The 16,058-nt window shown below is 42.4% G+C and overlaps 1 protein-coding gene across 1 annotated transcript in view; it reads right to left on the bottom strand.

The window, feature by feature from the left end:
* The window catches only part of LOC116518449 (microsomal triglyceride transfer protein-like), a 34,299-nt gene extending 19,262 nt beyond the window's left edge, over nt 1-15,037 (bottom strand). Inside the window, exons 1-6 of the mRNA XM_032231846.1 lie at nt 14,858-15,037; nt 11,898-12,082; nt 11,069-11,197; nt 9,858-9,965; nt 7,764-7,880; nt 1,409-1,548 (exon numbers count right to left, since the gene is read on the bottom strand). Coding sequence (XP_032087737.1) covers nt 1,409-1,548; nt 7,764-7,880; nt 9,858-9,965; nt 11,069-11,197; nt 11,898-12,082; nt 14,858-14,924 — 746 coding nt within the window. The 5' untranslated portion in view covers nt 14,925-15,037. The remainder of the gene's footprint in view (nt 1-1,408; nt 1,549-7,763; nt 7,881-9,857; nt 9,966-11,068; nt 11,198-11,897; nt 12,083-14,857) is intronic.
* Between the last annotated feature and the right edge of the window lie 1,021 nt (nt 15,038-16,058).

Genomic DNA, 16,058 nt, shown 5'->3' on the forward strand with positions numbered 1-16,058 from the left:
TATGAAGCGGTATATAAGTCTACTGCTATTGCTATTGCTATTGGACCATGTGATGGACTTGTGGGTGTGGGGGCAAGATCTTGAATTTTCAACTGGGTGGGAAAACTGGGAAGCCTTCAGAATTGGATTTTCCCAGGTGTGCCAACATGGCTCTCTTAATAAATTGGAACTTTGAGCAATACTTTGCTTTGGACTCTGATTTAATTTTGGATGATATTTGGAACCCTGACACTTTGCTTGTCAGAAGTTTGCAAAAGGTACCCTGGGACATTGCAACTGTCATAAGTATGAACCGGTTGCCAAGCATCCGAATTTTGGTTACATGACCATGAGGATGCTGTAACGGTCGTAAATGTGAAAAACGGTTGCGAGCCACTTTTTTCAGTGCTCTTGTAACTTTGAATGGTCACTAAATGAACTGTTATAAGTCGAGGACTACCTGTAACTCTTCCTTCTTATTGTCTTGTGGACTTTGCAAGTTGCAAACATGGCATGGAAATACAACTGATGTTGCATGGTTGAGTACTTCTGGTCAGGTTTGAAGACGACCTTACCCTTTTCCAGAGTACTCCATTCCTTTACCTTCCTTATCTTTTATCCCTCTTAAGAACAGGCAGTTATTATTGTATTTCTGTAGCCACCGAGCAAGCATGCTCTTCGTTAACTTGTCTTTTGCACTCTCCCCTGGACAACAACTTGGAGAACTGAGTAGGATGGGTCTCTGGAATTTTTACAGTATTCAAAATGAGATAATTTAATAGGCATTGTTTCTAATTTTATCTGATGGAACACTTAGTTAAACCTGGCTGAGTTTGAGAAAGTTAGCAAAAATTAGGCCTGAGTTAATTTTTGAGTAGAGATTTCCAGAGCAAAACAGAGTAATAGGCTAGATTGGCACGTAAAAGCACATCCTGGAAGCTTGATTAGGATTTTTATCTTCCACTCAGCAGCAAGTTTTGTGTCCTCTGTGCTTTTTCTGGCATCTGGCTTCAGCCTCAATGAACAAGATGAATTTTTCTAATGTTAATTAACTGGGAATCATTAAGAAGAGTTTAGACTACATTTTGTCTGAAACGGTACAAGATTTCCTGCCTGAGCAGGGGGTTGGACGAGAAGACCTCCAAGCAGGGGTGAAATCCAGCAGGTTCTGGAGAACCGGTAGCAGAAATTTTGAGTAGTTCAGAGAACCGGCAAATGCCACCTCTGACTGGCCCCAGAGTGGGGTGGGAATGGAGATTTTGCAGTATCCTTCCCCTGCCACACCCACAAAGCCACGCCCACAGAACCAGCAGTAAAAAAAAAAATGAATTTCACCACTGCCTCCAAGGTCCCTTCCAACTCTGTTATTTTGCTACTCTTAGACTTCCCCAAGCTGCAGATCAGCTGCACGAACCCCTACAAAATTAACCTGGAGGTGATATCGACTCCAACAGATGACTTTATGCCTTGATAAATTATATGATTTTCCTCAGACGAGGCTGACTTTATGAGATTTCCTTCCATAACATAATGGCTTTTACTTGTGGGATGCCACAGGAGTCCAAAAATCTGTGAAAAGAACAGAAATATGATCAATTTGCATTTTCCAACAGGAGAGAATATATGTAGCTCAGAATTGAACTGTGGCATTGTCAGGGGTGGGTTTCAACCAGTTTGCGGCGGTCCCCGCGAACCGGTTGGTCGGCGAACCCAGAAGTAAGTAACTTCCAGGAACGGCGAAGGGCCCAGCCACCCACCCACGCTCCTTACCGGTCTTTGAAGGCTTCTGCGATTCCACGCAGGCGCATGGCACATACAGCGCCTGTGCGATTCTCCACGAGCAGCTGGATGGCACATACAGTGCCTGCGCGAGTCTCCGCAAGTAGCTGGAGCATCGCGTAGGCGCTAAGACGCATGCGTCAACTGCGCACGTGCACGAGAACGCTGCCGGCCCCGTTCCAACCGAACCGGTTGGAACGGGATTAGCAACCCACCCCTGGGCGTCGTTGATGCTGAGTTTGGTTGTTTGTTTGCAGATGTTTCATTACTTCATTGGGTAACAATATCACCAGTGCCCCAATGTTGTTATCAGGTTAAGTAATGAAATGTCAGCAAGCCATCAACCAAGCTCAGAGAACACCAAACACCCTCACATACTGCATTCTGGCCAGGAGAAATACAAAAACTCGATCCACAGGTTGGTTGATTACAGTCAAGCATTACTTTGAATTTTTTTTTAAAAAAAATAGTGTTAATGAATCTGGGTTTGAGCCATAGAATGATAATGGTCAAGAATTGACTGATTTATATCCTTAAAAATGGCATTGATTGAGTTATACCTTTAGTAACCTTTGTTTAGGAAATTACAGATTGTAAATTTGTAAATGGCAAAGCCAGTTGTGGTTTTTTCTTCCTAGGAGATCACGGCTTTCATTCTAGGAGGGGAATAGGATCACAGGTGGTATTCAGCCGGTTCATACCGGTTCACTTGAACCGGTAGTGGAAATAGCGGGTGGACCCGTCCTCCCATCCTGACTCTATGCCATCCCACTTAGGCACATTTTCAAACCAAAGTGCATGCACGGAAAGCCAAATGCATGCGTGGATGGGGCGTGTGCCATGTTCACATTTGTGAAATGGTAGGGAAAGTAAGCGAATACCACCCCTGGATAGCATGTATGTGCATGTGTAGGTGAATGCAATAGCAATAGCAATAGCAGTGGACTTATATACCGCTTCATAGGCCTTTCAGGCCTCTCTAAGCGGTTTACAGAGAGTCAGCATATTGCCCCCAACAATCTGGGTCCTCATTTTACCCACCTCGGAAGGATGGAAGGCTGAGTCAACCCTGAGCCGGTGAGATTTGAACCGCTGAACTGCTGATCTAGCAGTAGCCTGCAGTGCTGCATTTAACCACTGCGCCACCTTGGCATAATAACAAAAAATTGGGGCTCTAGGACATGAAGAAAGGGAGATGATCTGGCTTCTTATAAAGCAATAAAACAAATTAAATAGTATAAGTTATAATAGTATAAGTTGCTTCAATATGTTTGTTTCCAGGGGGGCGTGGCCTGTTGCCAAGGAGGGCTCCACCGAGCTCCTCAGAGATCTGGTCTGTATATCTAAATAAGATCATAGATAGCACCCCTTTTTGGCTAAGAAAGGGGCAGGGAGGTTAGCCCCGTAGGTTAGGATCTAATCGTAAGCCACAGCCTTTTTTCTTTTTTGGCTGTGGAAAGAGATTAGAGCCGGCCGAAGCGGAGCTTTTATCTCCAGCCATTTCTTCTCAGCTGCCTTTTTTTTTTTTGGCAGCCCCAGACAGGCTAGCCCCCCCCCAGGACAAGACAAAGTTTTTTCAAGCTAGAATTGATACGGGCGGGTTCCACCCCTGTGAGATTTATGTTTTTATTACTATCGTAAATACCAGCACCATTCGTCTTAGAGGCTTCTTTGTCTAAACAGACCTCAAAATGGCGATTTCTCTCCGTGGATGATTGATGTACCTAGCCGGTGTTATCTTCCTGCAGACTGCTCCTTAAATTTTTTTTTCTTTGGAAATAGAGGGGAGCGAAGCTCTGCTTACTTGCTTATTTATTATGCCACCCAAGTCAAGGAAGCGTCTTGCTACAAAAGAATTTAAAGAATCTTCATTGGAAACACAGCCTTTGTCTCCTATGCCTTCTGCTGGGGAACTTTTAACACAGGAATATCTCCTTAAAATGCTTAACGCTTTTAAGAAAGAAATTAGGGAATTTGTATTGGAATTATATGATGATTTAAAATCTAAAGTTAATCAAATGAAGGCGAATACGTTTGCAGCTGTGTCTGCTCTGTCAGATTACTCTGCTGAAATAGAGAACAAATTGGAAAGTCTGGAGAAGGCTAACTTTAATTTGACTACCAATATTCAAATTTTACAACAGAAAATTAGAGACAATGAGAAACAGCTTATGATGTTAAATTTTAATAGGAAGGCATCTTCTATAAGAGTCAGAGGATTCCGTGAAAAGGAGCAAGAGAATTTAAAACAGACCTTTGCTGAAGCCTTCAGCCATGCGCTGGGAAGCCCGGGACTTAACTTTGATTGGCAGATTCGGAAAATCTATCGCCAGAACTCATTGATAGCGGAACAGCGACAGCTCCCAAGGGACATAATTATACATTTCTCTACAAAAGAATCTAGAAATGCAATTGTGCAAAAGCTTCATAATAATAGTCTCCGAGTTGACGGCCAAAATCTGATTGTTTTTAAAGATATTCCTTCTCAGATGCTGAAAGAAAGAAGGGATTACGCCTTTTTAACTAAGGAGCTTAGGAGCCAACAGATTCGATACAGATGGGAGGCCCCTGCCGGTATCACGGTTACATTTGAGAATCAAAGGTTTCGTCTCAACTCTGTTTCGGAGGCTCAAGATTTCTATTGTAGGATTCTGAAGGCGGGACCTCCTGACGCGTTTGGAAGAGTGGAGAGACAAGCGGAAGGAGAAGCCGAGCGGCTGGCCTTGTGGTTGCAAGATGGAGGGGGTAGCCCCTCCTCCCTCGGAGAAGCAGAAAAACGGAGATCGAGAATTTAGACATTTTAAAATGCTTGAGGACTGAATGGGGGTTTGAGACCTCTCTCCGGTAGAAAAAGCGGACTAATTTTCATCAGAAGGAAAAGCTGGGTGAAACTACTTTGAGCTAGATTTTAAATTAATGTTAGCATAAATTTGATAGTGGTAAACATCAGATTTGAATATGATCCATGCTATTTAATTTTTACTTGAAGGGAAAGGTGGTTGTTATAGTCCTGAGTTACTTTTTAAATAAACGCTAGTATAAATTTGATAGTGGTAAATATTAGACAAGCAAGAGATGAGGGTAAAATGCATGTGGAATGAACTACGTTATTTGTGGTAAATATCAGACAAGCAAGGGAAGAGGGTAAAATTTATGTTGTTTAAAGCTTATTAGAACAGGAAGCCGCTTGGGATTATCTTAAGATAACTGTTAAAAGAATGCGGAATGATTTATGTTGTTTAAACTTTGTTAGAAGGGACTACCTTAAAATAGAAGGTTAACTGACTCTTGCTGAAAGTATTATTGGAATATGTGGAATGATTCATGCTACAAATCGCTTTGAACTATACTTTAAACAAATGTTAGCATAAATTTGATAGTGGTAAATATCAGACAAGTGGGGGATGAGGGTAAAATGCATGTGGAATGAACTAAGTTATTTAAATCCTATTAGAAGGGGAAGTCGGTTGGAATTATCTTAAGATAGAAATTGATCCCTGTGTAAAGTAATATCTGATCTACGCTGCTTAACTTTACTAAGAAGGGGAAATCTGGTTAGATTATTTTGAATTACTGTTTGAAAAAGGGGTAAAGAAAGATCATTTACGTTGTTTAAATTTTACTAGAAGGGAAAGTTTGATTACTTGTCTGTAAAGATATATTTGAATATATGGCATGAACCATGCTGCTTAAATCTTATTGGAAGGGATCATGAGATTCAGGAAGGGAACGGGAGAATCTACAGAAGATCGGGGTAAATAGCAAAGAAGTAAGAGACGAGAATAAAATATAGATAGAATGATTTATACTATTTAAGCATAGATAAAGATGGGGGGCTGAGATCAACACAAAGAGTGGTTTCTTTTTTTTTCCTTTTTCATATATTACTTTTATTTTTCAACCCATATGTATACAAGATATTTTAGATAGAAGGTAGTGCCAGGTGTGGGCCCTGGGAAGCCGGGAGGATTAGGGATGGGGATTGTGGGGGGTGGGGTGGGGGGGGTTAACATAGTCTTAATAAGAACAAGAATGTATTTATACACGGTGGTTCCTTTTTTTTTTCATTATTATTATTATTATTATTTTCTCCCTTGGTCCACTTTACTTTTATTAGATCAAACAACACTCGAATAAAGGCATACACCAAGGAGGGAGGTAGAGGGAAGGAAGAGGGAGGAGTAAGGAAGGAGTAAGGGGAATGTAAGGAGTAAGGGGAATGTAAGGAGGGTGTCTGGGGAGTAAGGGGAGAAGGAAGGTTTGAGGGGGTAAGGGAAGTAGGAGGGGAGTGTTAGAGGGAGAAAGGAAAGTTGGAGGGGGTAGATGGGGTGTATGGAGGATGCAAGGGTCAGGTGGGGTTGTGAATGATGAGTTGTGTTTCCTTTTTATTTGTTCGCTTTATTCCTTTTTTCTTTTTTTTTTTTTTCTTCTTTTCTTATAGTAAATACCCTGTGTATAAATGATTGCAAATGGAATGTGAAAATTGAAAATTGAATAAAATATTTTATGCGAAAAAATAAATATGTTTGTTTCCAGAGTATATTTTAATTTGCTTCAAATAGGGTTTGGAAACCCCAAATAAATGTTGATTTAAGTATCCTTAGAAGCCCGGGCATGTTTGACATAAGAAATCATAATCCTGGTTTCAGATTTCAGAGAAAGATAACATTGCTGGGTGGGTTAGTTTTATTTGTATGTTGGCTGTGAAAGATGAATGAAATTTGAGGTTTGTCCCCCGACAACTTTTCTGATCATAGCAAACCAAGATAAAGGAGAAATTATGTCATGGGGGAAGTGTTCTTTTTTTAAAAAATTATTATTATTTTTTATTTTAATTTTATCAATTTCATATATACATTCACAATTATATGATCTCATAACTGTTATTAATAATATGTATTTATAACAATTTTTCCCTACTGTTGACAATATACTTGAAGATTGCTTTTTTAACATCCCATAGATCCATCTTATCTTACAACGGTCCTACTTCTTCTTCCCTCCCTCCCTCTTTCCTTCCCTCGTTTCTTCTCTCCTACTCCCCTTCCTTCCCTCCCTCCTTCCCCTTCCCTCCTTCTCTCCTTCCCTCCTTCTCTCCTTCCCTCCTTCCTTCCCTCCTTCCTTTCTTCCCTCCTTTCTTTTCTCCTTCTCTCCTTCCTTTCCCCCTTCCTTTCCTCCTTCCTTCCCCCCTTCCTTCTCTCCTACATTCCTTCCTTCCTTCCCTTTCTTCTCTCCTTCTCTCCTTTCTTCCCTTCTTCCTTCCCTCCTTTCTTCTCTCCTTCTCTCCTTCCTTCCCTCCTTCCTTCCCTCCTTGCTTCCCTCCTTCCTACCCCCCTTTCTTCTCTTTCTTCTCTCCTTCCTTCCTGGGGGAAGTGTTCTAATAGACAGACTGTAGTATATCTCAGGGGTCACCAACCTTTTGAACCTCAGGGATCACTAAATTCATAATTTTAAATCCCATGGACCACTAATATGAATTAGTGATGGGATGGGGTCCTTCAGGCACTTAGCTTGACCACCTGTTAGTTGAGAGAAGCGCCCAGGGCCAACCCTAGGTTTGCTGTCTATTGCAGCTAGGAATCTCAAATATGCCCAAGAATGAATATTTGTCTTGTAGCCAGCCCAGGTGCTAGATCAGCCCCCTGCAAACTCTGTCTTTTGAGGAGCCCGGCCGAAGTTTCGTGCACTGCTCACTGAAGCGCCTGGACTCCCAGGGAGGGAGGGAAGGGCTGGAGCTACTAAACAGGCAGCCAAGCTAAGTGCCTGAAGGACCCCATCCCATCAGTGAGTGAGAGTAATTGCTTTGGTGGGCCATATCTGGCCCAGGGGTCGTATTTTGAGGATCCCTGATTTAGTACAATATTAAAAAAATGCAAAAATGCAAAGATTTTTCTGCGGACCACCAAACTTTTCTCATGGACCACCAGTGGTTCACAGACCACGGAGACCACTGGTATATCTGAAATATGTACAATACACAATGTGATAAATAGAAATTGACTTGCTTTGTTAGCTGTGCTGAATCCAAATTTCGGTCTTATGCAGCTCTGTAGATCTTTTGTTTTCAAAACAGTATCCTTAGAGACAGCATAGGTAACCTGGCAGCTCCCGGAAATATCCTCCTAAACAATAAAAATGGGTATACTGTGATTAAAATAGCAGATGTAACATTAGCCCTTAATATAATTCAAACATCTGTTTTGCTTTGCTTTTTTTTTTTTAAAGATTTTACGTGTGAAATTCTGGGCTATTTTGCAAGCACTGTGTTGGATCACTTGTTATAAAACAGATTCTTCTGGGTTGAATTTATATTAAATCCACTTTATTGCAGGCTAAGAGATTCCCACACAAAATGCAGGGCTATTTGAAACTGATTCTCTAGGATCTGGAAATAGTCATCCTTGCTTTTAAAAGCAAAAGGTATCTGAGAAGGGTAAACCAGTTATGACCTGTTTCTTTACAGGATGTGTCCTGTGATCTCATACTGTAATTTTAGGGACTTCTTTTGGCATTGGGATTAGCAATACATCCCTGTGATAAATGCCATTTATTCAGTGTTTACATTTTTCTATTCCTGGAAGCATAATCTACAATGGTGATATTGATTTACTATTGATGAGTTTGCCTTTAACCTAAAGGTAAAGGTTTCCCTCGCCCAGAGGTGAGTTTCTGCAAGTTCGGCCTGGATCGGGCGAACTGGTAATGGTGGTGGCAGGAGGCTCCGCCCACCTGCCTGGATGCTTCTGCGTATGCGCAGAAGTGTCGCATGCACGCACAAGCGAACTGGTAGTAAAAAAAATGGAAACCCACCACTGCCCTTGCATATATGTGTTAGTTGTTTCTGGCTGTAGGGGGCAGTGCTCATCTCCGTTTCAAAGCTGAAGAGCCAGTGCTGTCCAAAGACATCTCTGTGGTCATATGGCCAGCATGACTAAATGCCGAAGGGACAAAAAAATCCTGTTACCTTCCCACCAAAGTGGTCCCTATTTTTCTACTTGCATTTTTACATGCTTTCGAACTGCTAGGACAAGTAACAGGAGCTCACTCCATTACGCGGTGCTAGGGATTCAAATGCCAAACTGCCAACCTTTCTGATCGACAAGCTCAGCGTCTTAGCCACTGAGCCACCATGTCCCCTTCGCCTTTACACTAGCTGTGGTTTATATGTTTGTTGTTGTCAATATTTTTAAAAATATTATTAGCTGTGCAGAGTAAAGCAGCCTATATAAATGGAAATCAATGAATTGAATGAATAATCATTATGGATCCGTATTGTTCAAAGCATCATTAATCTTGCCTAAACCATAAGGCCTCACTTATTTCAATGTATGAAAACACTTTTTAGCAAAGGTGAAGAGTAGTTAGATTCAGTATTCAAGTAAAAATAAAAAAGAGCCGAGGTGGCGCAGTGGTTAAATGCAGCACTGCAGGCTACTTCAGCTGACTGCAGTTCTGCAGTTCGGCTGTTCAAATCTCACCGGCTCAGGGTTGACTCAGCCTTCCATCCTTCCGAGGTGGGTAAAATGAGGACCCGGATTGTTGTTGGGGGCAATATACTGACTCTGTAAACCGCTTAGAGAGGGCTGAAAGCCCTATGAAGCGGCATATAAGACTATCTACTATTGCTATTGCTAAAATGATGGGCTTGTTAATACAGGTAGCCCCCAATTTATGACTAGACATATGACTTACCAAGTTGTGACAGACCTCAAAGGTGTTTACAATCCAGTTCCAAAGTTCTGAAAGCCACCCTCCATGGTCCTGTGACTTGGAAACCAGCCTACATTTACAATTATTTGTAGCATCTTATGGTCACATGAGAACAAATGGCAACATTTTTGCTGAAGCATTTACTTCCCCAGAGCAAACAATGGCTTCACTTAATGACTATGGAGTCATTTAATGATCATTTGCTTAATGGCTGCTGTAACAAACGTCATAAAATTGGGCCTGATATGTGGGTGATCTGCTTTATGGCCATTATGACGACTTACTATTGTAAATGGGCAATCTCCATTACGGTTGTAAATTGAGGACTACCTCGAGAGAGAGGTCAGAATTGCAAATGCTATGTAGTTCAGGGAAACCTTATATTGTACCTCAGTCATTGTTCCAGAATGGGTCTGAAACTGGAGAAGGCTGAGAAGACCTCGCTTCAAATCCAAAATTAAAGGGTTCTCTTCTTTGGCTACGTAGAAAGCTTTGACCTGCAAGGTGAAAGTCAACTTTTAGAAGCATGCCCAGAGGTGGGCATCACATAATGTAACAACCAGTTTGCCAGAATTGAAAATGTGAGCACCACATGTGCGCAACACTGAAAACACGATTATATAGAACAGGATAGCGCCAGGGTGGGTGGGCAGGCTCAACTGCTGGTCGGAACTAGCAGTTTGCCCAAACCGGTCTGAACCGGCAGCAGCCAACCTCTGGGCATGCATAAGAAAGAATAAGAAAGTGAACAAGAGATGCATCGCAGGATACAATGGCAGGAAGCAATCAGATCAAGTGAAGAGGCATTCTCAATCCACTGTGGTCATGCCCTTCTTCCTCCTGCTCGCTTCCTGTGTTAGAGGAGTTAGCTGAGAATTTCAGGACCCGTCATCTCAATTCAACCGGAGGGCAATTACTTGGGGAAGGCGGGATAAGAATATGGTGTAATTGATGCATTTGGTAGTAGTAGAATCAAGTGCTGCCCATTGATATCAATCTTAGTCGGTGGGATTCAGCCAGTTCGCACCTATTCGGGAGAACCGGTTGTTAACTTTCTAAGCAGTTCGGAGAACTGGTTGTTGGAAGAAATCTTATTTTTTTGTTTTTTCCATTTTACAGGGCTAATCCTTTAAGGAAGGCAGGAAGGAAACATTCTGGGGTTTTTTTCTAGTCTAATCTTTATTGCCCTGCTTACAGAAGCTGCCTCTCTGGTTAACCCTTATTATATTGTAACAGCTAAGGCGAAGCGCCCATCGACATGAGTGACATTGAATTGGCCATGCCCACACAACCACATGACCACCAAGCCCTGCCAACCCAGCTGATCCTTAGGGCAGAGAACCGTTGTTAAATTATTTGAAACCCACCAGTGTCTTACTCCCATAAAAAAAAACAATGCTTGTCCATCAATAAAAGGAGTGCCCGCTTACTAAGCACCATAACATTCTTGTATATTGAAAGCTATGGTCTCAATATGCAGTTGAGGAAGGATGGCTAGCAAAATTTACCTGCATACGAAGCTGAAAGGAAAATGGCACGTAAACAAGTCTGAATGAAAAGGGGCCATCAGCTGCTGGTGCGTAGAGAAATATTTACATACCTTTCCCTTATTCCAATGGAGGAAAAATGGTTGCTGGAGTTCGGTAGCGTTCTGCGAGCCTTTTACAGAATGGCCTTTGCTAGTCTGATCCTCCTTTTCCAAATCTTGATTGATGCGTAAGTCATGGAACTAAATCCCCAAAGTGGGTGGAATAAAATCGGGACACTTCAAATCAAGAATAGCATTGTGAGGTTAAAAAGTGTGTCATAAAGCAATATACAAAAATGCAATTTAGATCAGATTTTAAAAGAAGGAAATAAGGAAAAATGCAGATGCTCAAACTATAGCGGTATTTCAGGGATGTCAAACTCTTGGCCCATGGGCTGGGAGCGTCATATGCTAGCCACACCCATACCCAGTTTAGCAAAGGGGGGGGGGAAAGTCCCAATATGTCATATGATGCCTCTGTGTGAGTTTGACACCCTTATTATATTTAGTCTTAGATATAGTGTAGAATTAGGCCACAAATAGGGAATGCAATGGCACAGGTTTAATGATGCTGGAATTGCTGGCCAGAAATGATCTGTACACTGGCGGTTCGAGCCTGGCTCTGTGAGATGGTGTGAGCTCCCATCCCTCAAACCCAAACTACAATCCAGCCAGCAGTTCAAAAGCATTTAATATTGCAAATAGATTAATGGATATCATTTCATTGGGTAAAACCACGCACTGACCATGCCCACACTGAGTTTAGCAAAGGGGGGAAAATGGCCCGGTATATCATGTAACTCCGCACCGATGAAGTGAGTTTGACACTCCTAGTCTACAGAATGCTCATGTTTTCCCCAGAAGATAAAAAACCAAGAAAGCAGAAGAGCACAGTACTTACTTGAATTTGGAGCAGTTGTTCGTCTGAATTGGTGTTACTCCACAAGAGATTCACATCAACCACAGCTTCTGCCTGAAGCTTGCTTCTTTGCAAAGTTGGCCTGGATAGAAAACTTAGTTGGCTGTCTAGTGAGTATCGGTACTGATAGAGAATTCCTGAGCCGAAAGAAGGTGTTTCCAAGTTTCCTGTAAAATTTTTTTAAAAAGTCCCATACTGATGTAACTTGGAAGCTTTTAAATAAGATAATGAGTCATTGCTGCTATCATTGATACATGACAATTGAGTCATTGATATGTGAGAAAAGAATGGTTAGCTTGGGTTCATTTATTTTTCTAAGCTGTGTTTTGTCTTAATCATAAGTTTATTGAATAAGCTGGAAATGGCTTCATACAACAGGCTAAGCATGAGCAAGCATTATACCATTAAAACACAACATACGCAATTTAACATGATGTCCTCAGCAACATAGCTTGTTTGAAGAATGGCTGAACTCTCCTGCACTCTTAGTTTTGTGTTACATTTTACTGTGAAACCCACACTGCCTTCCCTAATTACCATGGTAAATGGTAAATGGTAAATGGTAAATGGTAAATTTATTTATAGGCCGCCCTTTTCCCTGGGGGGACTCAGGGCGGCTTACAACAGATAGGGCGGGAAGACACACAATGACATATATAAATAACATATAATTAAAATAAAAGCAATATTCATTCATCATTCGGGTGGGGACAGACTATAATCTTTAACCCCAGGCCTGACGGGATAGCCAGATCTTGAGGGCTGTGCGGAAGGTCTGGAGGGTGGTGAGGGTACGAATCTCCACTGGGAGATCGTTCCAAAGGGTCGGAGCTACTACTGAAAAGGCTCTCCTCCGCGTAGTTGCCAGTCAACACTGACTGGCAGATGGAACTCGGAGGAGGCCCAATCTGTGTGACCTAATAGGTCGCAGGGAGGTAATTGGCAGGAGGCGGTCTCTCAAGTACCCAGATCCACTACCATGGAGGGCTTTAAAGGTGGTAAGTAGCACCTTGAAGCGCATCCGGAGATCAACAGGTAGCCAGCGCAGCTCGCGGAGGATAGGTGTTATGTGGGCGAACCGAGGTGCACCCACAATCACTTGCGCGGCCGCATTCTGGACTAGCTGAAATCGCCGGATGCTCTTCAAGGGCAGCCCCATGTAGAGCATCAATAGCTATTTAGTTTTAGGAGAAAGTAACACAGATGCAGAAACAAACAAGTCTTAAGAAACTTTAAGTCAGCTTTTGGCAAACTCCTGTCCTCCAAATGTTTTGGAACTCATCTACTCTAATCCTAAAATAGCTGAGATCCAGCACATTTGGAGGTCAACAGATAGGGAAATGGTGGTTTTGCGATCAACGTGTCACAGGTTTTGTTCATTACTATGAGTTACCTCAGAAAATGTGTGTTTGTGACAGTGGTGGGATTCAAAATGTTGTATTACCGGTTCTGTTGGCATGGCTTGGTGGGTGTGGCAGGGGAAGGATACTGTAAAATCTCCATTCCCTCTCCACTCCAAGGGAAGGTCACTGCAAAATCCCCATTCCCTCCCCATCAGCTGGGATTTACGAGGCAGAGAATAGATGGGGGTGGGGCCATTCAGAGGTGGTATTTACTGGTTCTCCGAACTACTCAAAATTTCTGCTACTGGTTCTCCAGAACTGGTCAGAACCTGCTGAATGCCACCTCTGGTTTGTGGGCATATATGGCATACTATACGTATAGCAATCATGACAGACGATATGGTATAGTGTAGGATTAGAAATCAGGAGAGCATGAGTACCATGTTCTACCGTAGAATATCTATCTTCTATCTATCTATCTATCTATCTATCTATCTATCTATCTATCTATCTATCTATCTATCATCTATCATCTATCATCTATCATCTATCTATCTATTCTATACAGCAATAGCATTTAGACATATACTGCTTCACAGTGCTTTACAGCCCTCTCTAAGTGGTTTACAGAGTCAGCATATTACCCCCAATAGGCTGGGTCCTCATTTTACCAACCAAGGATTGAAGGCTGTGTCAATCTCTCTCTCTCTCTCTCTCTCTCTCTCTCTCTCTCTCTCTCTCTCTCTGTGTCCCTCCCTTTCTCCCTCTATTTTTCCCTCCCTCTCTTCCCCTCCCTCCCCCTCTCTCCAGGTAGATTTTCTACTTTCATTTTTATTTTAAAAAAATATATTTTTTTTACTATAATAAGTCCCAGTGAATTCAGAAGCAAGGTCTGGTAACAAGGTATGTAAAAGGTGACACAACCTAATTTTGGGTGACATTTGTGATTATTAGAAATCCTTTAGTTTGATTGGGCCACATCAGTTTTAATTTTTCAACATTGGTTGAGGCCAAATGATACATTTAGCTCCCAGGACCCCTTTAATAAATTAAACAGTTTCGTTATGCAATGATGTAATTAGTTACGTAAAATTTCTGTGAAGCTTACCTTTTCAATGCTCTCTGTTTCTAATTAGCATTTCAATTGGGGATTTAGGTTTTTCAATTCTATGCAAATCAGAAGCATCCTTTTTTTAGATTTCACATTACACAGAGTGGCTGGCATTCAGGGGTTTGGGGCAGGGGTGGGTTCCGGCAAAGACTACTGCCGGTCCACTCAGAGCTGCGCCAGGTGCGCATGGTTGATGTGCGCTGCATGCGTATGTGCAATACAATTAAAATTGCTCTGCGCATGCGCAGAAGCAAAATACAAGATGGCGGCGCCTACAGTGCTGCCGGGAGAACCAGTTTGGGGGCATGGCAGGCCTGGGTCGCTGCCGGTTCCAGTAACCCAGGCTGCCAAGCTACTACAGGTTGGGCCGAACCAGTCTGAACTGGTAGGAATCCACCACTGGTTTGGGGTAAAAAAAAGTGACAATAATTTTCCATGAAGCTCTCATTTCCTCTTGCTCCCAAAAATAACAACGCTCAGTCACTTACCTTCTGCTGTAGCAGCTAAGAAAAAGAAAAGCCAACAAAAATACCGGCAAGCTGCCTGCAACTTCATGGTGTGTTTTGCGGGTGCAAAATTGAACACACCAATGGGCAGAGAACGCAGCCGGGAGGAGGGCAGTGAAGGTTGTCCTTTCAACACAGACTCAGCCGAGCTGAGATAACCATATTATGTAGGCACAGCCCCGTCTTGCTTCCTATCCCCAAGTTACACATCACAAGGAAGAGCAAATGATTAACCGTTCAGAGCCACCCAAATGGGGAAAAAAGAAAAAGAAAATAGAAAACCCGAAGCATTCAAAAGTCCAGAGAGACGGTGCTTCAAATCCAGATAGGTTTGAAAGAGAGCGAGTTGAGCTCTCTTTAGAAACTGTGAGTGTCAATCAGCGTCTCTCCTGAATGGGACCTTTTTATTCCCTGCTCAACACCCTGCACACACCCCTCCTTCTCTCTGCTTTCTTCCCCTTCTCTGTCTTGAGAGGGGAATTGACGTGGGAACTTTGCCAGTTGTAAAAAGAGGCCTCTCTTTTCCTGGTGTGCACTGAAATACACCCTGTGCCTCTCACTGGAATTAAAACAAGAAAAAGGATTTTTGGAACAAATACTTGCTGGGAGAAGATGCCATCGCACCAGCCCAGCCCGATACCCTGTTTTCCCCAAAATAAGACTTCCTCAGATAATAAGCCCAATCGAGCTTTTGAGCGCAATTGATGTGCTAAAATAAGCCCTCTCCCCAAAATAAGTCCCCCCATAAAAATATTTAACCATATGCGCAGCCGGTCCCCGCCATTTCATGTATAGTATTAAATAATAATTACATCAATTCCTCTTGTCAACAATACCCAAAAAAATAGAAACCCATTATAGCTCTTCTGCTCTCCATACACCTCTTTCTTCTACCACCCTCCAACTTTCTATCCTCCCTCCATCATCCTTTTCTACCCTACTTCCCCTCCCTTTCTACTGCTCCTCTCTCTACAATCCACTCCTCCTTATCCTTCTCGTCTTCCCCCCTTACCCTCTCTCCTATCCTTCTCTTCCCATCTTTCTTCTCCCTTCTATTTCCCACTCCTCCTCTCCTTGGTGTATTTCCGAATTTACAACCCAAATGCTGGAGATGTGGTTCTCTCGATGCTACATATTTCCACATATGGTGGACTTGCCAAAAGGTTAAGGCATTTTGGATAAA

Source organism: Thamnophis elegans, chromosome 15 (assembly GCF_009769535.1).
Source record: "Thamnophis elegans isolate rThaEle1 chromosome 15, rThaEle1.pri, whole genome shotgun sequence".
In the NCBI taxonomy this organism is placed as follows: Eukaryota; Metazoa; Chordata; class Lepidosauria; order Squamata; family Colubridae; genus Thamnophis; species Thamnophis elegans.